Source organism: Crassostrea angulata, chromosome 2, assembly GCF_025612915.1.
Source record: "Crassostrea angulata isolate pt1a10 chromosome 2, ASM2561291v2, whole genome shotgun sequence".
Classification (NCBI taxonomy): domain Eukaryota; kingdom Metazoa; phylum Mollusca; class Bivalvia; order Ostreida; family Ostreidae; genus Magallana; species Magallana angulata.
The window spans coordinates 67,244,505-67,271,647 of NC_069112.1; the positions used below are offsets into that span (position 1 = coordinate 67,244,505).

At 38.1% G+C, this 27,143-nt stretch overlaps 5 protein-coding genes across 5 annotated transcripts; 1 reads left to right on the forward strand and 4 right to left on the reverse strand.

The window, feature by feature from the left end:
- Positions 1-6,137: 6,137 nt before the first annotated feature.
- LOC128173570 (baculoviral IAP repeat-containing protein 3-like) lies at positions 6,138-7,912 on the reverse strand. Its single transcript, XM_052839271.1, has one exon. It carries the CDS (start codon positions 6,869-6,871, stop codon positions 6,338-6,340), a length of 534 nt encoding a protein of 177 aa, XP_052695231.1. The 5' UTR covers positions 6,872-7,912; the 3' UTR covers positions 6,138-6,337.
- On the reverse strand, positions 7,699-9,102 carry LOC128174760 (uncharacterized protein F54H12.2-like). The gene has a single exon (XM_052840227.1). It carries the CDS (start codon positions 9,100-9,102, stop codon positions 7,699-7,701), a length of 1,404 nt encoding a protein of 467 aa, XP_052696187.1.
- Positions 9,103-11,824: 2,722 nt separating this feature from the next.
- LOC128174761 (uncharacterized) lies at positions 11,825-12,928 on the reverse strand. Its single transcript, XM_052840228.1, has one exon. The coding sequence runs from the start codon at positions 12,926-12,928 to the stop codon at positions 11,825-11,827; it is 1,104 nt and encodes a 367-aa protein (XP_052696188.1).
- A 2,907-nt stretch (positions 12,929-15,835) lies between these two features.
- Positions 15,836-19,789, reverse strand: LOC128174762 (uncharacterized). Its single transcript, XM_052840229.1, has one exon. The coding sequence runs from the start codon at positions 19,787-19,789 to the stop codon at positions 15,836-15,838; it is 3,954 nt and encodes a 1,317-aa protein (XP_052696189.1).
- A 2,278-nt stretch (positions 19,790-22,067) lies between these two features.
- LOC128174763 (uncharacterized) lies at positions 22,068-25,878 on the forward strand. Its single transcript, XM_052840230.1, has 5 exons — positions 22,068-22,500; positions 23,618-23,688; positions 24,104-24,250; positions 24,823-24,897; positions 25,664-25,878. Exons 1-5 carry the CDS (start codon positions 22,301-22,303, stop codon positions 25,876-25,878), a joined length of 708 nt encoding a protein of 235 aa, XP_052696190.1. The 5' UTR covers positions 22,068-22,300.
- Positions 25,879-27,143: the final 1,265 nt, after the last annotated feature.

A 27,143-nucleotide genomic window follows, 5' to 3' on the forward strand; every position in this document is an offset into this window, starting at 1 on the left:
ATATCTAGAAAAGGAGACATATTTTGTAAAGCATTATAGAAGAGAAAATGTTTGCATTGATGATTCTAATCAGTTCCATTAATCAAAACACAAAAGTCTGTCCCCATTAAGGATCTAGAATCTGGCCCCTAAAATATTCAATCATTTGTATCTAAAATATGAACAACAATTCTACATAAGTGTAAGAACAAAAATTATTAGTATTAGTGAAACCTTTCGAATGAACTCAAGAAAAAGGGGCTGGCCCCTTAAATTAGGGGTCAAGACACTCGAAAACTCTATTACAAATAACTTAAAAACCATCAAAATTGTGTAATGCATTATAGAAACAAAGTTGTTGATCGTAACAATATAAGTTTGTAAAACTCATTTCCAAACCCATTGATGACGTAATCTTGGATTCTAGGGGACCAAAACTTAAATCTTAAATGGGCTGTATGTGATAAAGCAAAACTCTTTGTTAAGCATTTTAAAGGATATTGACGATCGTATACAATATCTGAAATGGAGTGGTTATCAGAAATTACATTGATATTTTAATCATATCGTTTAAAAATTGAACGGAAGACCTACTCGTTACTCGTAACGAGATCGTATCTAGTTATTTTTCTTCTTGGTAGTCACCCTTAATTTCTCAGCCATTTCTCAGTCGATTTTAATGATTTTTACAGGGATGATGTCTTAGGTGAATATCTCTTTGCATCTTTCTTCCTGTCTGAAAATTCACTTCCGCGTCTGAATTATCTCCCTTTTTCATGTATTTTGGAACATGATATTGTTCACGCATCTCCTCAAAAACTGTTATAGTTAGGGACTTGAAATTTATATGCAAGATAGAGTGGTTATGGTAGATTTGCTTGCTTGTTTTAGATTTGACCAAAAGTCATCATCCTTGAAGCTCGCCCGGAACTGAAAATGTTGATGTTAAATTTTTTTGACAATTTTTACGAAATTTGAGATTTGATCACGAATATCTTTCTTGTAATCAATATTTTGCTAACACATGTAGAGCATCAAAAATTAATCTATAAAAGATCTTTCAACTGACACCAAGCAAAAGGGGCTGACCCCTCATATCAGGGGCCAAGAGGGGTCTAAAGTCTTTTATCTATATCTCTTTAATGAAAAATATTTTGTAATGTATTAAAGAAGCAAAAATGTGTATCTTCCAGTTATCTACCTATATTTGTTAAGAGTTTTCTGATATGTTACATAATTTGGATTTTAAAGGGGCTAGAAGTCCAATATTTTGATCATTTATTTCTTAAAAAGGAGAAATATTTTGAAATGCATTATAGAAGAGAAGATACTCAGAATAATAATCGTAATAAAATTCAACCACCAAAGTTTCGTTTAATGGTCCTTATAAGGAGATAAAGAGTCGGCCCCTAAAACAATCTTTCCCTAATATCTCAAAAACAGTAACAAATTTCTAGACACTTGTTGAACAAAATGTGTTTAATATTAAGGGACCTTTCATTGATATCAAGAAAAAGGGGCTAGCCCCTCAAATTACATGATAAGAGGGCTCTAAATGTTTCAATCAAAGCTCTTATACATATATCAGAAACAAAACAAGGGCGAGAAGTCCAATACATTTATGATTTATTTGTAAAAGAAAAAGAGGATATAGAAATTGAAGAAAAGAGTCTGTTTAAAATCAAAGGATTTTTCATTCTATTTCCAAATCATGTTTAGCTGGTAAATAGCAAAATAAAGGTCAAGCATGTATCTCAAACTCTAGTGATATTGGGAATTTAGTATTTTCCGTTTAATATAGAAGTCACCGACCACCGCCCCCCCCCCCCCCCCCCCCCCCACCCTTCATAAAATCAATTAGATTTTCTGGCCCGATTTTACTTGATCTTTGATCTCGGACCTTTAATTTCAACTTAGTACCATTCTAGATTACCGCATTAATTACCAGACCAATTCGTTCATTATTAACAGAGTTACATTGTATGAACTTTTTGGCATTTGAGTTTTAATTTTCGTGTTTGACATGTACTGTAGAAAAAAATTCTAACTCCCGAGCCCTTCACTCAATCCTCATGAAATTTTGTGTAAATGTACCTCGGACCTCATTCTGTTTTTCTGCCAAATTTGCAGCGGGTTGAACAATTAAAGTAGTATAAGCCCCCCCGCTGGGCGGTTCAACCGAGTGCACTTTTTATGCAAATGAGGTGTTGAACCGCCCAGCGAGGGCGGCTGGTAATCTAGCTTCTTGGTTTTCAAGCTAATAATGCTATAGTAAGCTAATAATGCTAAGCTATAGTAAGCATAATTTCATGGCATTTTTTATTGAGTAAAATTCTTCTTGTAAAAACACGTCCGCTCTCTATGAAGTCACCGAGAATTATGAGGCTAGGAGTCCTCATAGAGTTATTAAATGCTTTTTTTATTCCTGCTGTATGAAATAATAAAAAAAGAGAATAAAAAGTGAACATTAATTTATTGAGAAACGCATGAAGAACAAGTATGAAATAACAGCGAAACAGTTCAAATGAAGTATGAAATAACACTGAATCAGTTCAATGGCACAAATAATGTCATATTACTGTCACTTTTTCTTGGGAAGAGCCAGCTTTGCCTTTTTCTTAGGAGGTTCACTGTCCTTGGGGATGGCATTTTCTCTTTTCAGACTTGGTTTCTTAGGGGTCGAGTTTTTTTTCTTGTTACCGCCTGGTGGATTATTTTCTTTGTCAGTGCATTCGGAAGCCCAGTGTCCGAGGTTTTGACAAATATAGCAGGGATCTTTGTCTTTGCTTTTTTTAGGTGGATCCTGCTTTTGTGGATCTTTGTCTTTGCCTTTTTTGGCTGGATCCTGCTTTTGTGGACATTCAGGAGCCCAATGGCCTAATTCTCTACAGATATAACAGGGATTTGTTTTCCTCGTCGGCGGTGTTGTTGTTTTTTCAGCAGTCCTATTCCTGGTCTCAATTAAGATTTCACTTACTTCTTTGCTTAGAGTCTGTAGATCTTTAGTTATATTTTGTCTGGTTTCACTCAATTCATTGGTGATGGATATCAGATTGTTGAGGATTCCGTCCAGAGTGGCCATGAGTAGAGAGATATCTTCTTTACTAGCTGGTTTTTCATCGTCGTACATTCCCATTAGAAGTCCAGTCACATCCTGAGTTTCTGATAGAATGGGTTCATTAATCACAGAATCTCTGACGATAGTCGGATGACTGTAGTTCAGCTGGGCCGAGACTGGGTCTGTACTCTCCAAGAGATCTAATTGTTTCTGTGCCATGTCGATTGCAATGCCAGAACAAGACTGATAGAATGAAAGCGGTGATGTACTTTTTATAGGAAATGAACGTTCTAGAAAATTCTTTATTGAGGCACGAGAATATATGAGGCATTTTTTTACTTTCTAGAAAATTCTTAATAGAATTGAGGCACGAGACTTACCTTCTACCAAATTCTAATCATCTTGTATAGAATGTTCTAGAATATCTAAATTTTTATATATATAAATAAGAAACCAGTGACAGTTTTTTCTGTTATTTATTATCTCTGAACGATAAAAATTCAAAAGCCGGTAAGCAACATCAGCAATACATCATGGCCGATTTTCTGAGAATGATTTTAGACGATCTAGACTCACCTTTCAACGGTTTGGATTTTGTTAACTCTTCTTTACAGACCGAGGGCTGGGAGGAAAAATACAAAAGTAATATTGCTGAAATTTCAGACCGGACGCAGAAAGAAATTACCAGTGTGGATTTTTATAGGAATGTGATTGTAGCATTAGCTCAGATGAACGACGTTAACCCTGGGAGATTGGTGGTCATTCATTACCTGTCTGAGGAAGTGAAAAAGCAATTTTTACCTAAATTGACGGGGATTTCTTATGAGGAATATCGGCAGGAATTTCCTAAGTTACAGTCCATCTCTCTAGGAAAAAAGAAGTGGATAGAATGTCATCGGCTACATCAACGGATCGAATCGATGCGGGTGACAGCCATACAATTCGGGTGGATGAAATTACAGCAAACTCTGGAAGGAAATCGGGGAGAAAACAAGTGACTTTTGATCTCACACGGGACCAAATATACGATTTACCTCCCGAGGACCGAAGAAATCCATGGATGTTTGAGGCCGTAGACCGTGCAAGGACCGTACGTAAAATAAAAAAACTGTTATGGATCTATGTGAAACAACAAAAACATTGAGTTTGTGTATTAGAACACTGTTCTATATATTGTAATTTTTTTTAACACAGTGCTATTTGAAGTGAATGCTGTATCTATGGTTAATAAATCTGTTGTAAAATAATATGATTTGTATTTATTTTATCATGCTTTTTTCAGTTATTTACAATATTGTAGCCTTCAATCATACAGCGGCATATCAAAAGCACAGTGTATTCTCTCCGTACAGAGAAGTGAAAAAAATATGACGTCATAATAGCATATCAACTCTCTAGATCGATAGGAAAGGGGTTGGCCCTATGCCAAAACAAAAGCGACTTTTTTTAAGGGGCCAGTCACAGTGCCTTATTTTAGTCACATGACCAAAAGCGACTTTTTTGACGGATCTAATCCCCGCCTTTATTGAGTCACGTGACACATAAGTAGTTTCAGCGTTCTTTTGATCCAAATGTCAACATATCCAATGGGGGGGGGGGGGGGGGCAGGTTTTTATCTATTCCACGACACCCCCAGCCAATGAGGGTGACTTTTAGATACCTACTCACTTTCGAAGGATCTATTATCAAACTGTGAGGGTGATGCAAGTTGTTTTGTGTCAAATTGAGGATGTGTATCGCATGAAATGCATAGAAAGGGGAGATAATTGAACAAAACAATGGATATTTTGACCCTATCTAACGTGTGGATTTGTTTACTTGTAACTTATGGGGCATTTTAACCCTGTTATCCGTGAATATACAGACGGTAAATCTAAAGTACATCCCTGCATAGAATGGGACCTGTCCGAAGATTATGTTAAATACTCGTGCCCACTCTGAAATCGATCGTCTGCATTGATCGATCCATCATGGACAGCAATCCGTTTGCATTCTTTCCAGTTCTACCCGGATCAAGAATCCGTATCATCGCTATAGGAGAGATGACTGAAGATTTCAGTAACTGGAGAGAGATCCACAGAAGAGAATTAGCGAGATTTCAACCTTATGATATACACATGGCCCGCAGGAGGCAGCGGTCGGCATCATCAGCGCCAGCATCACAGCCATCACCTGCCTCACCAGCGCCCTCGCCACCGCCAGCCCCTAGTCGCAGGCAACGAGTTCTGCTGAGAGCGCCCCCGGAGGGAGAGGATAGCCGCCCCGTTCCATCAGCCCCCCCAGCGTTGAGATCTCGGGCGCCTTCACCCCCTGGGCCGCAGGGAGCATCCCCTCACCACCAGTGCGGCGCACCCCCTGACTGGGCCTACAGAGTGGAAGGACGAATGATCCTCAAGTGTGAGCGCTGCCAGCAGAGATTTAGACATTCGATAGTTGCATGCCGCAACTGCCAACAACGAACAGCATGCTGCAGCTGTGTACTCCAGATCAGCAGGGGTGATCCCGACGACAACAGATGTCCAGGCTGTTTGTATTTGTAACTTGTAACCAGATAGTTACACCCCAACGGCCCTTTTAAGGGCCACCACATCTTTAGAAAAGATGCCTCTATTACACTCAATTTTTAACACCAGTTCACCTCTTTTTTAAAAATGTTTAATTGTTTTTTTAAAAATGAATCATTCATTTAAAAATTTACAATAACTTTTTTTCATATACTTTTTTAAAATAAAACACTTTATTTTTTAAAAAATAATAGGTTTTAAAAAGTTTTTTTCTTAATTATTTTTTATAAATAATATTAATTTCTAAGATAAATATTTTTTAAAACAATTAAACACTATGTTTTTTTAAAAAAATAATATAATGTTTTAAAAAGATTTTTTTAAAAGTTTTCTTAATTATTTTTTATAAATAATTTCTAAGATTAATTATTCATTTTTTTTTTGTAAAACAATAATCACTGTATTTTTTAAAAAATAATATAGTTTTTTTCAATACATAGCTTTTTTTTTTTCTTTTTCTTATTTATTTTTTTTTAGAAATCATATCATTTTTTATATAAATTAATTTTTTTAAATACAAGAAAAACATTTTTTTGTTTACAATTTTATTAAAACAATAATCAATGTAACAATAATCAATGTAACAATAAACACATATTTTTTTGATGAAACACAGTAACAATAAGCACAGAACCCCTGTGCATGTTATTGAAAATCAGTCTTGATAAATACAAATAAGAGCAGTCCTTTGATGTACAAGTTTTCCATTTTACTGAAGTTTTTTTTCTCCTCACACTTACATGCTACCCACCGTTTGAGCAAAATGACAATATCTGGACCAGCGTAGATGTTCTCGATAGGCGTCGTCCACTGGTTCCCATTCACTCAATGTCATTCCACAACAAAAACAGGTCACTCTATCGCCATACTGAGTGTAGATGAATCCTGCTCGCGCCAAGTCTGTTTTGCTGGGTCCTCTTAAGTATTTTGGCCAGTTTTGAAACGTTGCATACCTAGAGGCAAAGGTTCGGTACTCCGGATATTGCCAAATATGCGGCATTGTAGGTGGTGGTGGTGGTGGTATGTGCCTCACATCCAAAAGCGAGTAAAATGGCGAATCCTTCCTATTTGACTGAGCATTTGGATAACTCATGCTAAAACCAGCAGCACTGGCAATTCTTGTATTGTCACTCCGCACACGATTGGAACAGGAATCCGCCGCAGAAAAACCACCAGCAGTACCAGCAATTCTTGTATTGTCAGTCCGCGGAGGATCGGGACAGGAATCCATCTCTAGAGCATTGATCACACTGTCTACGGTCGAAGTCATCTTGATATCTCTAGATTTCAATTGTCGTAAAACTGACACCAAATGAATGTTACAAGCTTTATATACTGTAGGAGTAGTTGAGGTTCTAGAAAATTCTCAATAGAATTGAGACACGTGCCTCATTTTCTAGAACAGAATATTCTAGCAATTGACTGAGGTTCTGGAGAATAGAATTAAGGCACGTGCATTTTTGAATAGTTTTAAGCATTAAAGAGCTCTCAAAATATCTTTCTTTTTTAAAAAACAAACAAGACCGAATTTTTTTAAACATTTTTAATTAAGAATGAACAACAGCAACAATAACAGCAATTAATACATATTTTGCCAGAAACATTTGCAAGTTTGTCCTTGATTTCTTTTGGGTTTACGATAAGTCTCTCTAAACCATTGAGCCACATAATGATCTCGTTGAAGGGGAGATAACCTCGACGTCCTTGGGAATGGAAACAGCCAATCTAACGCTCGCCTGTTTCCTCGATGGCGTTGGTGTAAAAAATACACACAATAATGTCCACAGACATCCGTAGAGTAATCTTGATAACAATTCTGATTGTAAGTCCAATGTCTAGCGTGTCTAGAGATGAACTGTCTAATTTCTTGATGTAGGGGAGGTAATCCGTAAGAATCAAAATATTCCACATGAGCTCCGTTCCAATATAAACACACCCAATGCGTTCCGGGTTGATCGTGAGAATCTGTATTGATCACAATGGCTTTTTCATGAGGTCTTAATTGATCCGGTAGTAAATCTCGGGGATACACTCCTCCAAAGGATCTTCCTAAATCTCGTGATAACACCTCTCGTAACTGACGTGAATCCATTTTTTTTAGTAATCAATGTTGACTTCTCTCTGTTTGTTGATTTCCAGCAAATTGTCGAATTCGGCATAGACCACACAATTTAAAGTCTGAACTAAGTTGTTTGAAAATTGAACTTCTATTCTCAAGTTTCCAGTTTCAATTAGATGAAATTTCTCTAGTTGAGCTTCTTGATCTTTCGTAAAATCCACACACCAGAGCGTGTACCCGTTTTTATACTCTTCCAGGGTAATGTCTGGGGCCCAGTCTCCTCCCAATTTCCCCAGCCCTTGATACAGACTCAAATAAGATCTTAGGTACTGATCATTTGCAAAATCGGGCTCAAAGGGCCGAGTGGTCATGGTTTCTCCGTTGATACTTATTTCTAATTTCTTAATGTTCTCGTGTTTAAAATTAAAAGGATTTTTAGTAGCATCTCCGTTGAAAGCGGCATTTTCTACAAAGCCTAAGAGAACACGTTTAGGCATTTGTCCTTGAAACAGATGATCGGTGATTTTTGATTGTGACCCCGTGGCGATCGTAAAGGTTTTCACTTCTACTCTTCTCAGCGGATATTTAACTGTCTCTGAATTCAAGCGCTGATTGATGGCATTCTGTATGGCAGGGGTAGGTTTGATTTTTCTCACCCACATCACGATACTTTGAATAGAAACTTTACCACTACTCAAGGCGGCTGTCATCATGTAGAATTGGGGTTTCGCTCTATTAAATCGGAGGCGCACATCTACCCCATTAGGCAGAAATTTCTCTTGTTGAAACAAATCTATGTGTAAACGATCCATCAACACGATCTTTTTGCTAGCGTCTATAGCCTTGTGGCGTTCTCTCAATCCGTCATTCTTAGACTCATTGGGGTAGGTCAAGGCTAATTGTGTCGCATCGATGTTCACCTCATCATCTGCGACAGCAAAAGCAGTTTTTGCTTGAGTGGCGGCGGCATACTTGAGATCATCCATGTGTCCAGCGGTATCTTTGACCCACAAACTACAGGCTTTCATCTGAGTCTCTAATGTTCTGGGTTGATAAGATAGTAATTTCTCAAAGTAGGCTTTGTAGGGATAGGTGTCCGTTCCCGGGGTAATGATTTTCCCATTGAGACTCACATCGATTTCCGTGAACAATGAATGTAAGATGTTATTAACGGGAGTCGAAGTACTATGGTCTCCCGTCAAATTACTCCCGTCGTCTTTGGTGAATTTACACACCATTTGGAGATAAGTTTGTGAGAGATCAATGTATTCATCTCCTTGACCCTTGATTTCAAATTCAATGGGGGCCGTGTCCGATTGGAGGGTACTGGATATAGGGTAATATTCCATCCATTTCGAATCTTCTAAAGTAACATTCGTAGGCGAGGTTTGAAACAGTTCTAAACTGTCCATCCCACAGGCACAAGACTCTCTATGCATCATCTTGGTAAGTGTGACTGATCAAAAGAATCCAATGGTAATGATCTGATATGATCTTCTACACCTCCTTATATACCCTCTCAGTCAAAAATATCTAAGGGTCTAGTTTTCTTCTTTTTCTTAGGAGGTCTTTCACCACTAGCGGTTTCTAGTGATCTCTTGATCCGAGGTCCACCCCGGGCTAGGAGTTTAGGTTTGGCGGGGGGGCGGGACTTTTCTCCCCCTTGAGATAGCATGCGTGAAGCTGTATTTTTGATGACTTGTCCCCCATGCGTTTTTAACGCATCCTTGAAGGATCTTTTATTTTCTAACACATCTAATCCAGTTTTAGCTGCTGCAGTTAATGCTTGTTTAGCCGTTGATTTCAGTAAATCTGTAAAAAATCCTTTTCCTGCCTGGGGTCTAGAGTGTCTTGGACGGCTGCGTCGGCGTGGCGGTGAGCTTCTTTCTGGTGAATACTCATAGCTAGGAGGGGGAGGAGGCGGAGGGTAATAGTGGCGTGAAGGGGGGTAATAGGGAAGCGGTGAGGGTCCTGTGGGAGCTCCTCCTAGTAGACCCGACATGACATTTCTCATGACTGGAGCTGCCAACTTAAGAAGCCCCCCTAACCCGTGTCCTTGTTGACGCAATATACCTCGATGGTACTGCATGCTGTAGACCAAACAATGAGGGTTTTTTCACGAATGACAGGTCTTTATATAGAGGCTCTCTTTATCTTGATTCCTAGTAAATCTAAGAGCGTTGAATGCATAGATGCAGACATTCTAAACAACAGGTGATACAGGTCATTACTCCCACAATGATTGTAAAAGTGAGACTGTAGATATCCATCTCCTTTAGTACACTTTTCTAAAATGAAGTTTCAGGATAGATTTTCCATTTAAAAAGGGCATGACAGTCCCTAATGGAGTCTGAATGTGTATGTCTATCGTATCGAAATGTTTTTTACTCAGTTTCAAATATTCAGCTCTAATAGGCTCCCATCTCGTCTGTTCCTGGACTTTCTCTCCTTCACGGGGGACAACTCTAAGTAACTTCAAAGCATTTGACCCCACCACTTGGGGTTCGACGATATCGCAATACACATACATTTGTTTTAAGTTCTCGTGCATATCAGGGGTATGAACTGCCATGTGAGTGACATTGATCCACAGGCTCATATATCTTTTACCAAACTTCCATTTGAGCTCATCTCCAAACCCCATCTTATAAGCTAAAGTAAGGGGAAAACTAATACTGAAGCGTAAAGTGGATAACTCCTTTCCGTTTAATTGAAATTCGATACGGGAGAATTTTTGGCGATATTCTAGTTTCATGTTTCCGACATCCCCAGTCTCCGCATCAGGATATTTTTTCCAGACCTTTTCCAGACAGCGTCTAAGTCCTTCGTTGATTTCCTCTATTAATGACTGAGGATCTGGGTAAGGACCCCCTCGGAATTTCACTCGATAGTGATTAGCCTCGCTATTTCTTTCTATTGATATTTTCCAAAAGCCTTTGTCCCAATCGACTAGCATGGGACATTCAATGAGTTTCTCTCGACCTATTTTTTCAATTGTAAATCGCCCTGCTCGATATATATCGGGATCTACGGGTTCTACATCGAGATGAGTAGGAATCAAGATATCGAAATGAGCTTCCCTTGGGTCTATGTTTTGGAGTGTATTAGGATACATCATTTCAGTGAGACCTACTTCCCATTCACCGTCGGTGAAATCCATGGTTTGGGGTAATAATGTTTTAAAATGAGCCACCGTATTCTCGGGAAAAGTAGACATAGATCCATCACTGGGTAGAGTCATGTAAAACCCTGTATTCTGAGCCATGGCTTGAGATCAAATGAGTCTCATACATAAAGAACACTCTTTTTATATATACTTAATTTTTTATTTGAACAACAATAACAACAACATGAACAAACATGGATGAATATTGTCATACACTGTGAGATCTGCTTATTTTGACTCGGATTGGAAAGGGTCTCCGCATGTATAGGTACTCGTAAGGCACACAGGAGTCCACAAAATCATAGCCTTTGGTAATCGTCTTATGAAAGTCTTTAGAACACTTTTTGAAATCATCTGTCCAGTCTCCCTCGATAAGAGTCCATGCCGGTTCGTGGTTTTTTGAAGGGTGAAACACATTCCATTGACATTTCACTTTCCACCGAAATTGTTTATATTTACTTTTTCCAATCATCCGGAAATATCGTTTTCCAGCGGGAATCGGAATTCTTTTGTACAAGTAGATTTTTTCCTCTCCCTGAGGAATTCGAGGTTTTTGCATGAAATCACGCAAACATTCCAACTTAGTAGACACCCATGCTCCCTTAAAGTTTTCCCTAGGAGCTCCCTTAGGATCTATGATTTTCCAACGGTACTGTATGGAATTCATCTCTCTCTATCAACCATGTAGCTTGATCATCGCTTGGTCTGATAATAAGTCAAAACCTCGAGCTGCACTTCTTTAATAATGGACTCACAATCACGTGACATCTTTTCTCATGCATTTTCTGATTTAGTGCTGCTTTTGAGTTGAAGAGTAGGACTTGGCATGATATAGCCCACGGTAGAACTGAGACAAATCATCCAATATTCTCGATTCGAATCGTGTAAAGCTAACATGACGATACAAGCGATAATTAATGTCAAGCAGATCAAAAGTTGAGCAAAATACACGATTTCTGCTCTAGGAATTTTTTCTCCAAACATTTTCCAATGTTCACTTATTTGGGAAGTAGAAGATCTGTTTGAGGAATCCATGAGTCAAAGCTAGGGGGATATCCTTTCCAACGCACTTTGATTTCTTTAATGACTTTTTTCCCTATGCGCCGCTTTTTATAGTCTAGGATTTCCTCTACTTCATAGACGTCGTCTTCTTTAATGACTTTTTGTAATTCAGACTCGTAAAATGTTCCTTCTAATTCTTCTCCGTGATAGTCCTGTACCTTATATCTATAAGGAACAGCCCCCTGGACTCGATGAGATATAGTAAACAACTCCCTGGTCCAGTTAGGTAGATATCCTTTTTCAAAAGTTCGTTTCGCTTTACTGATGCGCACTATGTCTCCTTTGTGAAATTTAGGGGAAAAGAAGGGTGTAGAGGAGTTCTTTTGATACAGAGTTTTCCACACTTGTAGGACATTGGAGGTATTCACGTCAGCTGGAGCTCTTTTTATACTGCGATGATATGAGTGATTGTAGGCATATACCAGATCGGGTAAAATATCCAGATATCTTCGAGTTTTATGACGAGTGAAATATCTCCACATGCGAGCTTTTAAGGTGCGTTGAAAGCGCTCTACGATACTTGCTTTTGTTTCTGCATTGCGAGTGGTGAAGAAATGAATGAATTTAAAAGCGCGCAGAAATTCCTTGTTTGTGAATTCCCTCCCTTGGTCCGACTGAATGCGAAGCGGTTGTCGCCCTTCTTCTTTAAAGATCTGTTGTAATCCGCGAATCATTTCTTTTCCCGTTTTCTGCTTTAAAGGCACCACCCAAGCATATTTAGAGAGTACATCAATAGCACACAGTAAAAAGGTATATCCATCATTCTCTTTCTTTAATTGGGATACATCTGCCAAATCTAATTGCCATTGCTCGTCGATACCGGTTACTCTTGTTTGTTGTCGCTTGAATTTGCGGCGAATGGGTTTATGTAAAGTATAAGTCTCTTGCTCTTTCAACCATTTTCTAATATCAGCAATAGATAAAAGATGTCCCCTTGCACGCACTTGCCGGTATAAAGATTGTACTCCTCCATATCCAGTCTTAGGATTGTAATAAATCTCTTGTAGAATGGTTTGTAAAACCTTTTTCTTTTTCTTCATTTCTTTTTTAATATATTCCAATCTAGGAGGATGTTGTCTCTTTTTCTGGTTCTCTTTGGAGTTAGAAGAAAAGGAGAAGCTTGCGGTGTGCTAAAAGTCGAAGGTTCCTGAAACCCCGTATCGTCATCATTATCATCAGACTCTTTGTCAGCTAGAATGGACATAGGGGTACTGATTTTTCCTGGTCTCTGCATGGCTTTTATAATGTCTGGATTAGGTAGGTAATCTGTTGGGACATTGGTTTCTTTTAAGGCTTGAGCAAACTGGTCTGTTCCAATAGGAGGGCTGATTCCTTTGCGAGATCTAGTTTTCATCGTATTAGTTACTAGATCAATGATATTAGATTGGGGTATGAGTTTTCCTCGATATCTGATTTCTCCATCGGAATTCCATTTCAAGACTTTACTTTTCTTGAGATGATCTAAGAGAAGTCCTGCTTTCTTTTGCATTTTGTTGCTAACACTTTTAATCACTTGTTCTTCCAGTTCTGAGGAACCTGGATCAGCAGCATCAGCAACAGGAGCAGGAGCAGCAGCAATATCAACATCTTTGTTTGCCTCTTTATTTTTCTGTGTTTTAGGTAATGGTGTTGTAAATGTCCTTTCCTTCCCCTGATCACGGGCTTGTTGTAAATAATTCCGATAACGGTGTAATTGATGTCCATAGAGAGCCACTTTTTCTTCAGGGTTCAAATCTTCTCTCCCTTGAATCTGATCTAACTGGTGTCCTAATCCAATGGTGGCTTGAAATTCAGGAGATTTAGGTAATTTTCCTTTCAATTCCAGTAACATGGCTTCAGGAACTAACACCATCTTGCGACTCATAATTTCAAAGGAGTAAACTGAGAAGCATGGGAATGACTGGGAAAACGCCCCCTTTTTGATTCAGTATTAAAGTTCGTCTGCGTTTCTGTATGGACTGGGGTTGAACCAGTCGCCTCAAGATGTGTTTCTGAGGAGCGAGTTTTTTCTTCTGAGAGGAGTTCAGTAGAACGTTGCCTTTTAAGAGGTTGTACACGATTTCACAAATTTTATAGATACAGTCATTAGAACAGTGCTTTAACACCTCTTTCTTTAACTTTGGTGAATAATGTGGCGTTGATAATAACTGCAATATGGGTAAATGAGGTTTCAGTCTAGATTTACAACAGCACACTTTGTTCTTTTTCTTCTGGCTTGTACCCATCTTTGTACAAAATGATAACTAGATTCAGTCTGTAAGGGTTTTTATACTCTCCTCTAGGCAGGGGCATAACCCAAGTGAGTGGTTCTCTCGTGTTGATCTCTATTTTTCTTCACTCTAAACTCTGCAGGACAATATCGACATTGATATTTCCCCTTCTGGTTTTTCTTATCGGGATCTTGTAAAGGACTAAAACCTGCCACTTTTGTAAACAACGAGGAGGATCTCGGAATATGATGAACAGGAACCTTAATACCAGGAAACACACTAGGTTGAATATCGGGAGTTCTCTGACTCCCTATAGGTCCAGTCATGGCTCGAGCCATTTTCTTTTGACCTTGTTTCAACATGGCTAATGTGGTATTGGGGGAAGTTGGGTCAACGGAATCTGCTTATTGTTTTTTTTAGGAAGTTTAACAATCAGTTTCTGTGATTTCTTTTTGCCTTTCTTTGGAGATTTCTTTTTCCTGGGAGCTTTCTTTTTACTTGAAGCCAATTTTCCTATGTCAACCATCCACTGGGGGAGCTTTCTAGTTTTAGGAGCCTTGGGATTGATCACTACACTCTTAAGTCGTCGTTTTTTGGGTTTAGCTGTTCTAGCCTTAGCCAGGTTCCATTTCAATAAATGGCGAATAATGACTCCTCCAACAAATCCAGCTCCACCACGTTTCAGAATGGCTTTAATCCTGTTATCATCATTGACTTTTTTATTGGCAATGACACTTAAATCCTCTCGATGTTTATCGATGAAACGTTGGGTCTGCTTATTGATAGGAATGACTCCTTTCAATAAATTTTTAGCTCCAGCCAAAAACCATTTCATTAAGGCTTTTCGCCCCAACTCGATGATTTCTGTTCGTTTCTCTGGATCCCGTTCATGTTGTAAGCGTCTTAATGTACGTAGTAACTTCTTTCCAGTCATGATTTCAACTGAATAGGAAAACATTCAAACTCTTGTATTTATACTCTAGCCATGTAAACTGTTAGGGTCTCAAACAATTGACTCCTCAGTCGTAATTCATCAGGAGTCTGAGGGCTTAAATCTACAATGAGGTACCCGTGGGGTTGGCGAGTAGCATCTTGATAGGCAGACATTAAATGAGGCATGTCTAATTGTCTACTCAACACCACAATTTGAGACTTGTCTCGGGGATTTTTAAACAAGACTAAATAATGAGCATTTAAACTAATAGTGCGATGCTGAGCTGCTCGATCAAATACATTCTGAGTAATGTAAATGACACTAGTATTCCTATGATGAGCTTTCCGTGTAAACCAATCGACTATTGACTCGATCGCTTTACCTCCCATCATATCATCAAATATTAAAAGGTGTCGAGTATTGAGATCCGCCACTAATTTCTCATCGTCCTCGGGAATATTGCGTATAAACTTGACTCTGTCTTGTAAAGATTCGTAAGCAGATTGCCATTCTCGATAACACCAAACGATTTTCTCGGGGTATGGGGTGATCCAATGAGTATTTTCCACCAGTTTTTTAACAAATTCAGTTTTCCCCGACTTGGAAGGACCTGCTACTACCATAGTAAATTCGTGTTTCAATTGAAAAGGGGCTAGTGTATCGTAGGAGTACATGTTAAAGAATGACAAGATTTTGAGAAAATCATTCAATTTATTTGATACAAGAGTTTGATAATAGGTAAAAAAAAATCAATGTTATATACAGGATCATTCAACAATAAAATGCATCAAATTCAAAATTGGTCAAAATCCATAGGGTAGGGTTCGGTAGTCAGATATCCTCTGGCGTTTATCATACACAATCCTGTATTGTTTGGTAAGCGGTAGCGTCTGGACAGTATGTTGGCGGGTTCTATGAATATACTTGGGATAAGTCACATTGATGATATCGATTTCTTCTTTTAACATTTTTTCAAGGGCTTCGGGAGACACTATGGTTGAGGCTCTGTAATTCAGAGTCAATCCTTTCACTTTACACACAGATTTACCGCTCTCGGTGATGTAGGCATAATTTTTAGGTCCTCCAGACATGAATTTTACTATCCGATCTCCATCCAGTTCGTCGGTCCAGCCACCTAAACTGTTGATAATTTCAGGATTGAATTTACCCTCCTCGTGTTGGTAGATGATACTGTCGGTATCAAAGTATAGCACACGTTCCCCCAGTTGTTCTAAGGTTTCGTAGAGATGCAGGCGAGCATGAGCCGTGGTAAAACAAGCCAATACCACGTTACCGAAGGGACATTCTTCCAGAAATTCCCGTTTCTCTTGGTAATTGACTAAAATCATGTCCAAGTTGGGATCTTCAGAGTTTTCCAAGAGTTCTATCCCTTTGACCTCTAGACTGCAGTCCTGTAACAGCTGTTGTAATTCTTCTTCTTCGGTCAAATAACGAGATTTAGGTAGTTGAATTCTCTGAGCGAATTTTCCCCACAGACAGTTCAAAAACAGTTTGGCAATCGTTCTTTTGACGGGGTTTTTCTCGATTTGAGAGGGATCTAACATGATGCCTTCTCTTTCAAAAATGTCAAGAATGTAGCTCCGTTTTTCCTCTTCGCTCTCACATTCGGGGGGAAATCCTGAAGCTTCTTGTTTTATTTTCAAAAAGGTGTCTATGTAGGCTTTGAACAAGGTGTTACTAGTTTGAGGAAAATGCCAGATTTCGTAAATGCGCTCAATTCGATATCCCATGTCCATCGCTTTATGGAGTTCAGTGCTTACCCAGGTTCCAGTGAGACAGCGTTCAGATTCAGAATGCAAACATTGGTACTCCGGTTCCAGACTCTGTCGTTGTTCGGCACATGTCCGACATAGGGGAAATAGTAATTTTCCTCCGGAACGATAAGGCAAGACGGGATGATAGAGACCGCGTGGGGGTAAAACGCGGCATTTAATCAATCCAAAATAGGCTCTCAAGTCTCCGAAATTATCACTTAGGACTTCGGGGTGTCCCACAGGAAAAGGCCTGTACTTTAGCACGTAAGGATACAGAGAACAGACATCTACATAGCGCATATCTCCCTCTGTACAGAACAAACGAATGGCATTGGTCCGGCCTCCATACAAGCTGTCCCTGGGATTCAAGGGGTCTTGAAAGTCTAATTCTTGTACAAAGTTCTGTAACTCCTCTTGGTTTTTTAATTGACTGTCAAATTCGTGTTCCCATATACTAATGACTTTATATCCTTTATCCCTTAACTCTTGTTCTCGACGGAGGGTCTGCTCGTAGACCGTGGCGTAAGTCCTGTCTGGATGGTGAGGATGAATGTCTGTGGTTCGATCTGGATAACAGGTGGGACAGCCATGCCAATAGCATCCATGGAATTCATACACTGTCTGCGTGTTCTCATCGTAACCGTCCACGGTGTAATTTTCCAGTCGAACCTCACCTCCGTTTTTAGCATGTCGTATAGAACATCGACGACCCATCCAGGCCAACCAACGGCAGGCTTTGATGGAATACTGGCGAGCAGGATGGTAACCCAGATTGGGAATGATGGCAATGGTTTGATCTGACATGAAACTCCGCCGGTAAGCTAAATTGGCAGTGCTGGCAAAAGTGAGAGCTTCCTGAAAGGGATTCACGCGAACCTGAGACTGTATGGTAGCTCTAAACTTTGCACAACAGCGCCTTAAAATGTCCACATCCGAAATACAATAGGCTAGGAATTCTTCTCGGAAGTTAAACACTTTTCCTCGTTGCTGTTCGTACCAGGCATAAAAATCTTTACGCCCCGCGGTGCTCATGTCGTCTGGGTTGTAGTAAGCGGGGGGTGGATAGACTCCCAAGTAATCCTGGTTCTGCTCCGTGTTGAAAAAATGAGGGAAATACCCTTTTTTCAGTTCTTGTAACCCAAAAGCAGAAGGCATCTTTGCGAGTGCAAAAGGTAAGTAGTTGTAGGAATCGATGAATTTTATGTCACAAATGTTCATGGACAAGATCTTACTTCCATTCATGATGACCGAGGGTTTGATGCAAGCTTTGTGAACGATATAGTTCAAGATAAATTGTCCATCGTATCCCTTAAAATTGTGAGCAATGACGATGGCCCCATCGTGCACTAAATGGGTGGTTTTGTTCTGACATTCAGATTTCAATAGCCAATCTACGAACTCCTTTAAGGTATCCGGTCCTTGAAACACGTGTTGACGGGGGCCTAAACTCTGACAGTGCGTACAGGCTTCATCCACAGGTAAATGGTCACAATGTTGACACACCCGATGAGCCACACACAAGTTAGGGGAATGAATTCCATGCTCTTGAGTGCACTCGAAATCGAAATAAATGTACAGCTGTAATTTGTCCTTTTTCTTCTCGGGCTTCTTTTGCACGTAACACTGGTGATCGCTCTCTACAATTTTCTTACAGATCTTACATTGTTTTTGTCCTTTGCACTTGTGGTTAGCTAATAATTTTTTGGTCATCCAGGTCTGACAGTGCTGGCATCGATCCATTAAATGACACACTGAAGTGTTGGTCTTAGAGTTGGTAGGTTCTAAATGTCTCTGGTAACACCCCATGCTCTTAAAAAATCCGTGACACTCGGAACATTCGATGCTTAAGCCTTCGGGGGGACAGGGAGTGTCGCCCAAACAAAATGAGCAGCGATGAGGGCACTTGGTACGATGCTCTTCGATGTGGCTATATCCAACATCGCAATAATCACAGTAATATTTGTGTTCGCTGACTCCGGGCATGGAAAGTATGGTATCGTAATGCCCTCGATCTAGCAACACGTTCAGACATTTCCCGTTGCCGTGACCCTTGTAGATTGGTTTTAATTTCAGTGCGCGCGTGTTAGTTTCAAATTGAAAGATCTTTAGTCGAAATTCAGGGCACAATACCTGCTGTAACTTCCTCCACTCTATAGGGCCACAGGGTAACTCGGGATCACATCCGGCAAGTTCCATGAGCTCTAGAGCCTGTTTTTTCTGATCTACACTTCTACAGTCACCTTTCATCATTCGAGTCCATTGTTTTCCCCAGACTTCCAGAGCTACGGGATCCTGAGGTTTTTTACTGTGCAATCGAGCGACCACGATTGCTCGCGGTAAACACAAAGAATCCGTATTTTGAATGCTCACAATGGATTTTTTACCCTTTTTGAAATTCTCCTTGTTGAGGAGCAGATGTTTTTTCTTATTTCCGCCACTTCCTTCGGGATACTGTACATGAAAAAATTCGAATTGTATAGCTCCGTCGGTCATGGTGAAATCTCTCTTGGATTGCTGCACACCTTTAATTTTTTCTAGTATCCCCCGGGCGTCGAGATGCTTGCTTTGAGTAAATTCATACCATATGTCGGAGTCCAAAGAAGGGTGTCGTATGTTCAACCGCAGATAGTCGTTCGGACGGCAGTTCATTTCACTCTTGACTTCGTTCAACATGGCATCCAATACATTCCGGACAAAAGGAGAATGGTCTTTCTCGGGTAAAGGCTTAAAATTCACATTGTATACATTCTCCTGCACTTTGAATTTCCTAGAGTGTCGTCCGCGATCCAACTTGATCTGATAATACTTCTCTGCTTTTTTAGCCAATTCCCGTAGTCGCAGTAGGTTTTTTCTATATAAGCGCAAATGTCGGAGCAATTCTTCATTTCTTTTCAAAAGTCGAATCCTTTTCTGCTTCAACTGATATTCTTTCAAGCGGCGATGTTGGAGGAGAAGATTTCTTCTAAGCGATGTGAGCGGCATGATGCACTTGATTCAAATGATAAGAGAATAACGTTAAAGTACATAATAAACGTTAAGAACTGTCTAGAACATTCTATAACGTCGCGTGCTACGTCAAGAACAATAACGTTACGTCATCCTCAGATTGTTCTAGAAAGGCGCCTAACGTTATAACGTCATAATTCTCGGTGACTTCATAGAGAGCGGACGTGTTTTTACAAGAAGAATTTTACTCAATAAAAAATGCCATGAAATTATGCTTACTATAGCTTAGCATTATTAGCTTACTATAGCATTATTAGCTTGAAAACCAAGAAGCTAGATTACCAGCCGCCCTCGCTGGGCGGTTCAACACCTCATTTGCATAAAAAGTGCACTCAGTTGAACCGCCCAGCGGGGGGGCTTATACTACTTTGGTGTTATGACATCAAATTTTATTCTTAAATACACAGTTATGGAAAACATTAAGTATGATCGACGTATATATTCTGCTTGAGAATTCGGGTAATTTAAAGTTAATTAAAAGCTTGTTTATGTAAAAAAAAAAAAAAAAAAAAAAGATAACACTTTAATTAATCATAACCCGCATGATAAAAGCTAGATGAGAGAGAGAGAGAGAGAGAGAGAGAGAGAGAGAGATTTGAAGGGGATTATTGTTATTCTATGCAATCGATTGAAAACACATGTACTACTTAAAATAGCTTCTTCGCATTTTCATGTGAGAGATTTTTTTTCTATATAGCTTAGTTGTGGGAATATTCATCTCTTAAATTGTTTAATTTTATTAGCAAGTAACTATTTAGATAATTCATATAGCTATTCCTTTTTTATCTAAAGTAACCAAATATCTATGTCAAATGCATCAAAATTAACACATGTATTTCGAATTTTAAAGATGAATAGGAAAAGGCTTGCTCAAAAATATCAATGGACGTTACTTAAGATGAAAAATGACACAGTATGTATATATAAATTCTAAACACACATTTTCAAGCCTTGACTAAGTGAGAAAAACTTGAACCATAAATAAAACCCCACAAAAAGGGGTACAGCAACTTTAGTACACAATTTCCTTGAACACGTTGTTTCGGTTTAACGTGGTCCTCAAATTGGAAATTTCAAAAATATTTCAATTAGTGAATTTTCTTAAACTCTCGTGCACATTCCCAAAAATATTAAAATGAGAAACTTTACGTGTGTCCTTGGCCTTTGGCATATGTTCATTGATGCAATTCCAACACCCACCCCCACCCCACCCCTTCAAGATATTAGATGTTTTTTTCTCACAAGAATTTTAAAAGGCAAATATAGTACTAAGTATGTTGCAATTAAATTGGAATACCCATATAATTTCCTTAGTGTATACTATATGAGTGTAAAAATAAACGGATTTCTCAGTATTTTTGTGATTTTCCCAAGTATATGTTTCTATTCTTGAATTAAACTCTTCCCTGTTTTCCCTAATACAGGAACTGCTCACTAAATATCTTAAGAGATATCCACTTGGGGGCAGTGACTTTCCAGTTTTATATTGGCGTCGTTTCTGACCTTTTCCTAGCATGTAAAATATCAAAATCGTATAAAAGCCAGGAAAACTTAAGATATATCGAACTAAATTCTATGTTGAAAAACTCTCTTCATATCCGTGTAAATTCTTACTTCTTTCTTTTATATTCATATCGTTCCTTACAACATACTTATACTTCATCATCACATGCATGAATCACTATCTGAGTCTCATGAGAGAGAGAGAGAGAGAGAGAGAGAGATTTCAATTGACATAAACACAATTTGTTGATAATTCTACCAATTACACTGGATTTATCGTCTCTGTTGCTCAAAACTTCATAAGTTATAGATGCAGACACATCTCCATGCTTGCAGATGGAGAAGGTAATATGTACATGTAAATAATGTGTTACATTTTGTTAATAAATAATTAATCTGAATACATGTACAGTTTGCCTACATGCCAGGACTATTTACATGAATTACCGTTCTCTGTCTTTCTCCAGAGACGTAAAAATTCATCGATCGGCTTTTGGAGCATACTCCAAATAGTACTCAGCGGAGAACGTACTCCAACACTTTTATAACCTCGGTTTTTAAAGTCGTACTCAGTGGAGCACATACTCGGAGTACGGAGTATGAGTATGAGTACGAGTATGAAAAAAGTCTTATAACCTCGGGGCCTGGAGGTAGCTCAGGCTTCGGGGCCACCAACATGTAAAAATCTCAGCTCAAATCTCAGCCTCAAATCTTAAATTTCTAACTCTGGTGAGATTCTGCGAAAACGGCGTGCCACCAAACTTTCTCAGAGTCGCCTCACGAGAGTTGAGTTTTACGGAAAAATCTCAGCTTATTTTCGTTACCGCAAGCGGCCTCTCAGGAAAAATAGCGTCGATCGGGTAAGTCAACTCTACTTTCATTTTCTTGTTTATCGCGTTATTTATGTAAATTACATGTGAAAATTATAACTGACGTCACATGTGATAGTCGTCTGCATGTAAATATTATTCATTACGTTCAGAAATGGCGAGCGAGTGTTCTGAAAGTGTCTCAGACGCCAGTTTAAAAATTAAAAAACCTAACTGGACCGAGTTAGAAAAGAAACTTTTGGTGGAAGAAGTGCATTTTAGGGAGGGTTTATTGTTTGGGAAATTTAAGGGCGCTGGGGGTGGGAAGATAGCGAAGGACGTTGCCTGGAGAGAGGTTGCACAGGCAGTGAACGGGTATGTTTATCTTCACCAGTTGAAATTGTTGTTTTTATTTTAGGGAATTCCTAAAGTGTCACATGGTTTTGACCGATAAATATAGAATAAACATGGATACTGATACTTCCATGCGGGCTCACAGAGTTGGATGGTTTTCCCCCAGATGCAAAACCAGTCTTCAACAAAAAAAAATGCGATAAGTTTTGTTTTTATAGTCCTCTTGAGTGATATATTAATTGCTTAATGGCTTAATTTGAACTTGGTATAATACGTACGGTGCACTGCTCTATAAATCAAATGTGATTAGAAGAAGCAGGCCCTTAATCATCTTAAATCTATAAGTGCAAGCCAAACAGTTTTTGTGATACATGTATTTCTCGCATTATCACCGGTGTGAGATCGGTTTGTCCGGTGTGAGACAGCAGTGTGAGATTTTTCTGTCTTACACTGTGTATAACTACGCTGTTTTAAAACGTAAACAAACGTTGTCTGCTGTAGGGAAATGCTAAATAGTGCATTGAGATTATCCATTAAGTAATTGTGTTGCATAATTAATTACAATTTTTCATATTTTAATTGAAAAAACTGTCGTATGCTTTCATTTAACTTGCACTATTTGAAGCACGCGGAGGGATAAACCGAAAGTAATCTTTTGAACGTCATAACAGAAAGTTGTTAAACATCATTTTTTAAGCTAATATAATGCGAGAAAAATAATCTTTCATTATATACTCGTGTGGGATAGTGAAATTCCACCTCGGGGCCAAGATTCACGGTCTAGGACTCGGCAAAGCCTCGTCCTAGACAGTGAATCTTGTCCCCTCGGTGGAATTTCACTATCCCACACTTGTAATAATGAATGATTCTATTAATCTTTGTTTTGATTTTGTACATTGCTCATTAGTTATATGAATATCATTTATGAAGAAAAAATTTTTAAAGTACAGTACACAATGAAAAAAATGTTATATACTGTGAAAATTACTTCTTATTTAGGGGCATATAAATTATGGAAAACTTTTCATTGTCAAGACAGTTCATTGGTTATGTTTTATAAATTGTATAATGATGTGCAACGTACACAGATTATTTATCCAAATGGAGCATCACTGCATGACAGTAAATACTATTTTAGGAGCAGTGGTTCGGGAATACTGAGGACAAGTGGGGAGGCTGCCAAGCAGTACAGTAACTTGAAGCAGAGGGGTAGGTACATGTGGTATAACTGATTCATTTATACCGTGGAATCATTAGAATTTGTTATGGCTTAATTTCCGTGGTTTCTGTGGGAATGAGCACTTCCCCATGAATTGACATCATAGGTAGAAATTAAATTCATTCCTTATAATAATATTCGAACAACTGAAATCAGAAAATAAGGCATATTGTTTGTTAAAATGACGATTCGTGTGAAATTTAAATTGTAATGTCAGGCAGATTATAACGTTTGGTATGCATGTTGTATCATGACGTTACTAAGCAAGTTATGTTATATGATATATATTATGAAATGTTTAGCCAATCAAATTAGGCGATATATTTGGTTTGCATAATGATGATTATTGTTGAATAATCTTCTTATCTTTAAATTTCACTAACAAGGAATGATGATCAATTGTAGCCAAAGGAAAGTTATCAGAATCAAAACGCCCAAAGACAGGAGGAGGTCCCAAGCCACCAAGCCCCACACTAGTTGAGCTTTCCATTTTGGAACAACTGGAAGGAAGGCCTTCCCTTGAAGGAATATGTGGAGGAATAGATACAGCGGGTAACTATATTGTGTTGTATATTGAAATATTTACTTTTGCAAATATGTTTCCCTATATGGACCTATAACTAAAATTAAAACATTTAATTATGTATCAATTGTTCATGATGTCAAAAAGTCATAGCACAGGCTTGAATAATTATTGTTAACATAACATCTCAGTATTCTAACAGTTCTAAACTATTTGCATTTTTCAAATAATAAATATGCAGCAATGTTAAACAGTTCAATGGGATATGAACTTGGTTGGTAAGTGATCAAATCTTCTGAGAAGCCCTTCTGAGAGTTTATGTTAACATGTATAGCCTGAAGGGCAGAGATTAAAAACAACAGTGTGATGTTTCTATCACAATGTAAACCAGAGAAGATTTCATGGCACTGACCCACTTCTTTGTATATGATATAAAAAAAAATGAACCAATTGTTGAATTTATGAGAAAGTTAAGTACAGGATATACTGGTATATCAAACCCCAACACTTATTTGTATGTGAAGTTTCATGTCCAAAATGTTGCAAAACAAAAAAAAATAGGACCAAGCATATTAAGAAACTCTGGCAATTTTTATTTAAGATCCAGTGGAAACTCAGCCTTCCACCTCTTCTTCAGCATCTTCAGATGTGCCTGCAAAGAAGACTGACGTACAAGGTAAATAAATTCTTAAATCATATTTTGATAGAAACAATTATAGAAAGTACACAGGGCAATGAACTTAGTTGGTACATGATCAAATTCTCCGAGAAGCCCTTCTGGCTTCACATGTTTTGATCATGTGTAAACCAAGTCCATATCCATGTGATCATTCCAACATTACCCATATGATAAACCTTTGCTTTATGAAACGGGTGATGCTTTATCAAATACCTCCGGTCAGAACTTTTTTTGACACAGCCCTTCGCTTCAACACTTCAGTTACCTATTTTCGAAGATTTGCTAGTACTTTCAACGTAACTATATCTACCACAAAAATTTATATAGAATGGATTTTGTCCAAAATTTAAATTACAAGTTTGAACTTCAAGGAAAACACTTAACTACGTAGCATATGCGTCAGAACCTGGGGGCTATTGGAAGAGGAGGCTTAGCCCCTCCCCCCACCACTTTTTGGGCAAAGTTGTACATAACCGTAACCAAAAGACCCTGTTTTCTTGTTTGTCAAGATTTTTTTTTGTAAGTTAAGCCCCCTTCAAACTTTCAAATTGCTTTGTGTAGTTTATAAAACTGCAATTTACATTAACTATCAAGAAGTTCATCCTGACAAAGCGATGAAAACAGATCGTTCTTGTTGTGTTGTGGTGGGGGTATCACTAGTGAGCATTAGCTCACAGATATCTTGCTATGGTTATTATTGCTCAGATGAGAAATGTGGCCCATGGGCTTTTTGTTTTATTTTGTTGTTGTTTTTATAATACAGATTCTGGTAAGAAAAAGAGGAAGCTTACCATCCTGGAGCTAGAGGAAAGGAATCTATCATTAGAGGATGATAAACTTCAGGAAGAAATAAAGAAGCTGAAAGACGAGAGACAGCTCATTGTGGCCAAGAAATCATATTATGACCTAAAATTCCAAATTTTATGTAATAATAATCCTGAGGTAGTAGCTCAAATGTTGAAGACCAATGAATGTTGAAAGTTTTTACATAGAAATTTACGATAGGCAAGAGCTGATATATCAGCACATTTCTGGTGCCATATAATGACATTTTTACTCCTAATTCATCATATATCCACTTCATTTTTGAAGAGTTTTTCCTATTGAACCGAAAATATAACTTTGAGCTTTTCTGATAAAAAAAATTGTCTATTGTGGTTGTTGCCATCATTGTAATCTTTTCACAATTTCATCTTCAGAACTAAAGAAGAATTTTAACTAAACTATGAACAAAGCATATTAATATGAAGGTAATTGCAGTTTCTTAAAATAGAAAGTAATACATGTCCTCTTTCAGAGGGAGTTAATAAAGAATTATTAGTTTTTCAGCTGATTGAGACAAAGTGTCCGGGGGGGGGGGGGGGGGGGTTGAGCTTATGCCCTTTAACTTTACTAAACTTGCATGGATGGTGCGCGTGATGAAACTGATGCACCCGACAGGCTTGAGTGCTAAATCTGAGCTATAGGTTTCGGATGCTGGAGGAGGTTAAGTTCATAAAATGAACATGTAATTTAATCTCAATAGTGTAATGGCCTTTTTTTTAATGATTTTACTACTTACTTCGTCTTTCTTGATTAATCCGGAAACAATAATTCGATTATAATTTTAAAATTGAAAACGTTTAAGGATGTGATATTTCCGTAATTCATAGTAAGATGAAATCGTTGATTTTTACTATTAATATTCTAAAATGAGTAAAAATGTATGATTATGTAATTAAGATTAGTTACTGATAACAATTATATATCATTACCGAGTCATCATCATCATTATTCGATAGCATTGGACTGTTATGTCCATCTTCATGCATTTGACCTTAAAAATGATTCTTAAATACCAAACCGCAGTACTTGCATAGGAAATCTGACATCTGTATAAAAAAAGATGAAAATATTCTGATTCTTTTTTTTTTTTGCTTTTCAAATATTTATTTCTTTTTTCTTAAACCCATCATTGTCTGTTGGTTTTTTTCCCCTTTTTATCACTGCAAAGAGAACGATAACTCTACAGCCTGGCTTTTCAAATTATCTTTCCCTTCTCCATAGAACAACAGAAAAAAAGATTGGGTTTTTTTCCGAAATTTATTAAAGGATGACCATGCATCGTATGAATAAAATATAAAATATACATATGATATTATACTACAATAACAGTAAAATGGTATCTTAAGAAATTAATTACATAATATAAAATTACACCTAATATTTTGAAAATAGTTTTATAAAAGTTTTGGTAAAATTGT

Excerpts from the sequence above, each read along its gene's own strand:
- LOC128173570 (XM_052839271.1), bottom strand. The coding sequence starts at position 6,871 with ATGACTTCGACCGTAGACAGTGTGATCAATGCTCTAGAGATGGATTCC.
- LOC128174762 (XM_052840229.1), bottom strand. The coding sequence starts at position 19,789 with ATGCCGCTCACATCGCTTAGAAGAAATCTTCTCCTCCAACATCGCCGC.
- LOC128174761 (XM_052840228.1), bottom strand. The coding sequence starts at position 12,928 with ATGAAGAAAAAGAAAAAGGTTTTACAAACCATTCTACAAGAGATTTAT.
- LOC128174760 (XM_052840227.1), bottom strand. The coding sequence starts at position 9,102 with ATGATGCATAGAGAGTCTTGTGCCTGTGGGATGGACAGTTTAGAACTG.
- LOC128174763 (XM_052840230.1), top strand. The coding sequence starts at position 22,301 with ATGGCGAGCGAGTGTTCTGAAAGTGTCTCAGACGCCAGTTTAAAAATT. Across the intron at positions 24,251-24,822 it reads TGGAGGAATAGATACAGCGG|ATCCAGTGGAAACTCAGCCT; the intron begins GTAACTATATTG and ends TTTTTATTTAAG. Across the intron at positions 24,898-25,663 it reads AAAGAAGACTGACGTACAAG|ATTCTGGTAAGAAAAAGAGG; the intron begins GTAAATAAATTC and ends TTTATAATACAG.